The following is a 7,829-nucleotide window of genomic DNA, read 5'->3' as shown; positions in this document are numbered from 1 at the left end:
GAGAACAACAACAAAGAATAAAGGGGTGGCGGTGGGGGTCACACGAAGATGGGCTAGCGGCTGCTTTTCACCTTAAAGGCCAGGCAGGTCTGTCTGGTTGAGATACGCCCTCAGTTACTCTTCAGGGTTCTCAATGGCAAGAGGACCTTGGCATGAGGGTCAAGGCCTCAGCTCAACAGAGGGAGGCAGCTAGAGCGTGGCAGCCGAAGTGAGGGCTGGGAGCCGGACCAGCAGGCACCACCCCTCTGAAACTGAGCGCTACGTGCACAGCGTGCCCCCGCTACTGGTGACCCCGGCAGGACCCAAGCAGGCCTCACCGGATGCCACGCCCCCTGACTTCCGCCTCCAGAGCTAACAGCTGTGAGGGCTTCAGTTTGAGGTGCAGACTCCAGTCAGCAGTGGGAGGAGCCCCAGGTGCCGCTCGGTGTCAGGTGAGACTCTAAATGAAGACTGAGGGGGACCGCCGGCCCCAGAAAGGGGGATGCCCACCTGATCAGAGCCCCACCCCGACCCCAGGAGGCGTGGACAGGTTCAGGCTGACTTACCACACACTACCTGTTGGGCCATCTGATTGAGGTGGTGGCCTTTGTGCGTGGGGCTCAGGGTCCCCGACCTACGAGTCCTCAAGCAAAGGCCCGTGAGTGAGATCTGAGGGGACTGTCCCCCACAATAGTAGCGACTCACTGAGCCTCGGCCGGGAGGTCGGCCTTGGGAGGCCCCAGGCAGGAGCGGCCGGAAGTGGTGCTAATGACCTTGGCCACCGGAGTCTGAGGGAGGGGAGGCCTCAGTCTGGGACAGGCGTTGTTATGTCACCAAAGGAAGGCATCTCAGGCCCTGCAGGAGTCCTGGTGAGGACCCCGAGTGAAGCCTTAGGGATCCTCAGACCCCAGGACGGAGGATGTGCACAGCATTCGTCCCTGTTGTCAGCTGTGGATTTCCCGTCATGAGGTTCTCCTCACTTCCATTTTGGGAGTCTCACGGAGATGCGGCCTTGACTGGAGGGGGGCCTCAGGCAATAGATGGCGGTGGGCACCTTACCAACCAGGATCTAATTTGAGAAGCGTATGTGAGGATTGTGGGGCTAACCAACCCATGGCAGAGGGGGCTCCACAGCCCTGAGAGGTCCAGGGAGTGAAGCTGGCAGAGGCCACCCCTCCCTTCCTCCTCTGGGTCTCAGGAAGAGCCGCCACAGTTAAGTTTACTAGCTGAAGCCACTCACATATGCCCTGTTTATCTTAGGTGGTGAATCTCATTGCCCACCCTCCTGTCCACGTACTGCTACCCACAAGAGTCATCATGTCTCAGCGTCAGAAGCGTCCTCAGCACTCATATGATCAATGCCATCAGACCTTCAGTAAGTCCCAGGGCCTGGAGGTTGCACAGGTCTCCAAGGCTCTGGAGGAGACCCATCTCTCCTGCCATCCTCTAATGCCTGGCGATTTGAAGGAGGCTCCTGGGGCTGCTATATCCAGCACTCCTGAGGGTCCTCAGTGTTTCTACTCCTCTTCCATTGCTATCAAAGCCACCTCACCCACCAAATCGGATGAGGGGTCCAATAGCCAAGAAAGAGAGTATACTCTGAGCACCTCACAGGCTGTGCTAGGCCCCAAGAATGTGCCTATAGATGCTCTAGATAAGAAAGTATCTATGTTGGTAAATTTCTTGCTATTCAAGTATCAAATGAAAGAGCCAATAACAAAGGCAGATATGTTGAAGATTGTCATCAAAGAGTGTGAAGTGCACTTTCCTGAGATCTTCCTGAGAGCCTCTGAGTGCATGGAGATGGTCTTTGGCCTTGATTTGATGGAAGTGGACCACACCAATCACCACTATGGCCTCTTCATCAAATTGGGCCTCACCTATGATGGGATGCTGCACCGTGAAGTGGGCATGCCCAAGACGGGCATCCTGATACTTATCCTGGGTGTGATCTTCATGAAGGGCAACTGTGCTACCGAAGACGAAGTTTGGAAAGTTCTGAATGTGACCGGGATATATGCCGGGATGAAGCACTTCATCTCTGGGGAGCCCAGGGAGCTCATCACCAAAGAATTCGTGAAGGAAAAATACCTGGAGTACCGGCGGGTGACCAACACTGATCCTGCGCAGTTTAAGTTCCTGTGGGGCCCCAGAGCCCACGCTGAAACCACCAAGATGAAGGTCCTGGAGTTTCTGGCCAAGGTTCATGGGACTGACCCAAGTTCTTTCCCATCTCAGTATGAGGAGGCTCTGCAAGATGAAGAAGAGAGAGCCCGAGCCAGAATTTCAGGCAGGGCTGTCTCTCCTTCTGTAGCCACTGCCAGTTCTAGTGCCAAGGCTAGCAGCTTCTCCCACACCTAGGGGAGCCAGGGATACTTTCTTCATGCATTGTTGGAAGACGCAGTTAGTGCTGGTAGAATTTAGTTCTGAGGTGGGGGCAGAAAGGAAGACAGTGTATTTGCCTGTGTGTTCCTGTTTTGTATGTATAACTTGTAAGTTTATTCTCTTTTTTGATGTATGTATTACTCATATTTTTTAATATGAATTTAACTGTTTCAAAATATAAAGATTTATGAATGATACTGATCATACATTTACTACTCATGATGTTTAAAGCAAGAACTTTGTTGTTTTGTGAAACAAATTGTGAAACTATCCATTTTATCTTCTGGAATAAGAAGATGGCGTTGCTATAGGCATTTATTTCCTTGTACATGTGAAAGGTCAGCTTTAAGGTAGCTGGGATCAATAGAAAAAATAAAGAATCTCTAAAAGATATTCAAAATTTGCCTTTCGTATTCCTTTTAGTTCTTGTTCTGTAAAATTAAATGATATATGCGTGGATTTGCTTAAGCTCTTTAAAGAATGTATAACATGTTAATGAATTAGACCTCATATTCACTGGATCATTTATTCCACAAACCTTTATTGAACAGCTGCTCTTTGAAAAGAACTGTAGATAGTATTGGGAATGCTAGGATTAATGACTCAGGGCCTGCGCATAGCGTTTTAACATATAGGAGAAAGAATCCTTCATGGACAATAATGAGATCTTCTAATTCCTAAGGGACAAGTAAAATGAAGAAGTGAGTAGGTAGAGGTGGACAGTCCTGTGAGACTGTCAGCGTGGTAATGCAGTTAGGCGTGGCCGTTTGGGGCTTTGGGAAACTTCGAGTCTTTTCAGTGGGAGTTAATTTTACATGAAACTGGGTGGTGAGCAACATGAGGCTGAGGGCATTATGACAGGGACCAGACCCTCTAATGGTCTGTCTGAGTTGAAACCCAAATGTCTGGAGTGGTAAACTGCTGTTAGCTGTTACTTTTGGATCACAAGTAAACCAGAGAGAAATTCTCACCTGGGACAGGAATGGAAGGTTACCTGAATCTTATTCCTGTGTAGCTGAACGCATGCACAAAGTTTTTTTGTATATGTCACCTCTAAGGAGTTTCTGAGAAATATAAATACTTCTTTGAGATCAGACACCCAGAAGCTACTGGGCTGACAGTTGGCCATCGCCTAGGAGAGCCAGTGCTTACTTCATTCAAAAGAAAATTTAATTAAGCTGTCTTCAGTCTAATTTGGAAAAAAATAAGCTAAAGCTTAATTTTTGGTGGGGATGAAATGAATGAAAAAGTGGGGCAGGGTTGCAAGCAAGGTGTAAGGGAGGAAAAGTAATTTTCCCTCTATCCTTCTTGTTCTTGGCTGAGACCCTCTTGTAATAAAAAGAGTAACAGGGGAAAAACAAATTTAGTTTTCTATGTCTGTATGGGAGCCCCACAAATATATGAGACTCAAAGAAGTACCAGAGCAGGAAGCTTTTTATACCTTTTAGACAAAGAAACAATGAATTGAAAAGAACTGACAAAGGGGTTTAAACCAGGGCAAGTCAAGAGTGAAACAGTAAGAGGGTTTGTTTATATAGCCCTATTGGCCCTAAATTCTCTGTTTCTGGTGGTAAGAATGCCTTCTACCCTCCTGGTGCAGGGAGGGTACCTTTCACATGGGATATTTATCTCCTGCTTTCAGGGGAACAAAGGAGGGTCAGAGTGTCCTCCTTTCACTAACTGTTTCTCAAGTACCTTTAATTCAAAGCAACCTGTATGCCAAAGTGGCATATTTGAGGGTGACATACAGTAGCCCTTCCTTACCCCAGTTTTGCTGTCCAAAGTTTTACTTACTGCAGTCCACCATGGTTTGAAAATATTAAATGGAAAATTCCAGAAATAACAATTCACACATTTTAAATTTTATGCTGTTCTAAGTGCTGTGATTAAGTTTCATGTGGTCCTGCTCCATCCAGCCTGAGATGTGAATCATCCCTTTGTCCAGCGTATCCAATCTGTTAGTCACTTAGTAGCTTTCTCTTTTATGAGATTGACTATCAAGGTTTTTCAGCACTTGTGTTCAAGTAACCCTTATTTTATTTAATAACAGCCCCAAAGTACAAGAGAAGTGATGCTGGCAATTTGGATAGTCTCTTACTGTGCCTAATTTATAAATGAAACTTGATCATAGGTATGAATGTATAGGAAGAAACATAGTATATATAGGGTTCAGTTCTATCCACAGTTTCAGTCATCCACTGAGGTCTTGGAACATATCCCACACTGAGAAGGGGGGGACTGCTGTATTATGAACCCCTACAAACAGCAGCTGGGAGGGAGGCAAGGAGTTTGTCCTTGACACGGTATCTAGGACATCTGAATTACATCCAGATGGGGAAGACATTCCAACACCCAAATTCAAGAACATAAACTCTGAGGGTAAATTTTTACAATTTTTTTTTTTTTTTTTTGCTGAGGAACATTTTTGTCTGATTTGATATACCATAGCACTATATGTTTTCTGAGAAAGTGTAGATTTAGAGAAACACTCATACACACACATACACAGGTGAGGGGGTAGGATTTGGAATCAACAGTCACAGCAATAACTCTCATTCATTAAAGCCCTGTGATATGCCAGACACTGTGCCATGTGTTTTGTATACTTAATACACATTACAATAGTCCCAGAAGACAGGACTTATCAAACCAAATTCACATCAAAGAAGATCCTCAGGCTCAAAGACCTTGTGATCGTACCTGATTTCACATGACTAGACTGTGACAGAGCTGCCACTAGACCTCTTCTCTGAATTCATCTGGAACTCACTAGGTTCCACTCTTCCCAGCCTGAGTCAGACCTTCTGACCCTTTATCTGTCTTCTCACTACTCCTTAATACCTCTCAGGATACAGAAAGAATGTAGTAGCCAGGAACTTAAAGCAGGTATAAAGAAGGAAGTTTGAAATAAGAAACACAATTTGGGGATTGTCTCTGAGCTTCATTTACCAATGTCTTGAGAGCTGACTCTGCCTAGGGGCTGGCATTTCTATCAACTTCTGCTCTCTCTGCAACATAGTGCCTTTCTCCTGGGTCTTCTCCAGTGAGCCTTCTTGTTCACACTGGAACCTGACCTGCTGGCTAGCTCTGCAGTCCTCCTCTGAAAGCTGTACCTGCTCCCGTTGGAACAAATAGGGCAAAATTCACCTGCCTCCCCCTGACTTGGAGCATTCCAGTTCCCTGGTGGTCCCCTCCCTCACCTGTACCCCTGTGATAGCAACATCCTGTTCCACATAAAAGGTAACCTGATGTTGAAAGTTAGACCTGGCCACCAGTTTTGAGCATCTCTGCCTCAGTCTCAAAACGTTTTCCAAAGTGCTGGTGAATTTAGTCCAATTTGTCATAAAATCTACTAATTTGGGGGATAGAACCCTGAAGTTGGAGAAGGAATTTTGAAACTACCTTGATATTGCAAAAGAATTTTGATGAGTATATATTTTTTTGAGACTGGCCATTGAACACATACACATATGTAGTTACCTATGTGGTTAATAATCAAAGCTTTCTTGGGACTTCCTTGGTGGTCCAGTGGTTAAGACTTTGCCTTCCAATGCAGGGGGTGCGTATTCAATCCCTGGTCAGGGAGCTAAGAACCCACATGCCTCGTGGCCAAAAAACCAAAACATAAAACAAGCAATATTGTAACAAATTCAATAAAGACTTTAAAAATTGTCCATATCAAAAAAAAAAAGTTCTCTTCATAAGTGAGAAGTGCAAGAGAATTAAAGACCATGGAAATCACCGCAAAGTAAGCATCTACAGAGGATTAACTTCCTTAAAGACCTGCAGCCCTTCCAGGAGGTGAAAATTTGTTTACTGACAGACGTGCTAACTTTGGGTGGCAGAGATAAAAATAATTCAGCATCCTTCTACTGCCTCTTGTCTAACTGCGTGATCCGCGAGAAAATTATGGTTTTTCCTTGCGCCTAATGACACTTGTACAGTGTTGAGCTATATTCAGTCATCTTGAAGGTGGCAGAAATTCATAGATTTTGACCAGGCACCAACAGGAAGAAGAAAACTCTCATCCCATTAAGATTTTAAAAGTTAAGGTTTATAGAGTCTGTCATACAGAGTGAAGTAAGTCAGAAATAGAAAGACAAATACCGTATGCTAACACATATATATGGAATTTAAGGAAAAAAAATGTCATGAAGAACCTAGGGGTAAGACAGGAATAAAGACACAGACCTACTAGAGAATGGACTTGAGGACACGGGGAGGGGGAAGGGTAAGCTGTGACGAAGCGAGAGAGTGGCATAGACATATATACACTACCGAACGTAAAATAGATAGCTAGTGGGAAGCAGCCGCATAGCACAGGGAGATCAGCTTGGTGCTTTGTGACCACCTAGAGGCGTGGGATAGGGAGGGTGGGAGGGAGCGAGATGCAAGAGGGAAGAGATATGGGAACATATGTATATGTATAACTGACTTGCTTTGTCATAAAGCAGAAACTAACACACCATTGTAAAGCAATTATACTCCGGTAAAGATGTAAAAACAAACAAACAAAAAGTTAAGGTTTAGGTCGCAGGAAGGTACTACTGAGTGAAGAAGGCAAAATCTTTCTTCTGGTATTCTACAGGATCCTTTTTGAAAATTTGATGTGAGTCTGTGTCTGGAAGCAACTGTCACATAGTAGGACCTCAAAAAAGTTGAAGAATTTCAAGGAAATTGGGCCTCCTCAGAAACTAACAGGAAATGAAGAGGGCGTTGCATAAATTTTACTAGTTGCATTTCTTCTATTGAGCACTTACTTTGTAACACTTAATGGGGGAGACTACAAGTGCTTATCCATATTTTGCTTTCCTCTCCTTCCTGGGCTCATCAGGAGATTATATTACCAAGTGCACTTGTAGTTACAAAGGATCATGTGCCCTAGCTCTTGCCATTGATCTGTGAGCAGAAGCAGTATTTGTCAATTTCAGGCCAAACATTTGATATCCACTTTACCACTTTCCATGTTTTTCCTTGCATTCATCAGTAAACATGGAAATCATGGGTTTATGGGTGAACGTACAAGAAGGACATAGCCTGGACCCCTGCATCACCTGTTAGTACAGAACATCTGCTAGTCTACGTGGAGAGAGATGTTTATTGTATTAAGTTCATATTTCAGGCTCTGTTATTTATCAGTCACTTTCCTGGCTAAGACACAGCTACTCTTTCTGGCGTTGGGCTTATTCAAATATTTTAATTACTGCAATAACTGCATATGTTGTTATTGTAAGAAATTCTAACAATACTGAGAAATCACAGTTGTCCCTCTTTATAACTCAGAAATTCTGCCCCTTCCTCAAAGGTAAATACAACTAACATCTGGTATATATTATTTTAAACCTGATCCTAGTTTTTATTCCATACATATGTGTACTATAAAAATATGTTGAGTATTTTCACATACATGTCTTCACTAATCTTTTTTATTGTTTCAATATCCAACATAAAAACATATCTGAGAC

The 7,829-nt window shown here is 44.2% G+C and overlaps 1 protein-coding gene across 1 annotated transcript; it reads left to right on the top strand.

Moving 5' to 3' along the window:
* Positions 1-1,296: 1,296 nt before the first annotated feature.
* LOC111169593 (melanoma-associated antigen B16-like) lies at positions 1,297-2,340 on the top strand. The gene has a single exon (XM_022563902.1). The coding sequence runs from the start codon at positions 1,297-1,299 to the stop codon at positions 2,338-2,340; it is 1,044 nt and encodes a 347-aa protein (XP_022419610.1).
* Positions 2,341-7,829: the final 5,489 nt, after the last annotated feature.

The sequence above is a fragment of the Delphinapterus leucas genome, chromosome X, assembly GCF_059928025.1.
Source record: "Delphinapterus leucas isolate spDelLeu-1000000601 "Yukka" chromosome X, BTC_Dleu_Yukka2, whole genome shotgun sequence".
In the NCBI taxonomy this organism is placed as follows: Eukaryota; Metazoa; Chordata; class Mammalia; order Artiodactyla; family Monodontidae; genus Delphinapterus; species Delphinapterus leucas.
Note: the sequence above shows the minus strand (reverse complement) of the source record. Positions and strands in the feature narration are given on the sequence as shown.

What these genes read in the sequence shown, in the direction of transcription:
- LOC111169593 (XM_022563902.1), top strand. Translation starts at nt 1,297, where the DNA reads ATGTCTCAGCGTCAGAAGCGTCCTCAGCACTCATATGATCAATGCCAT.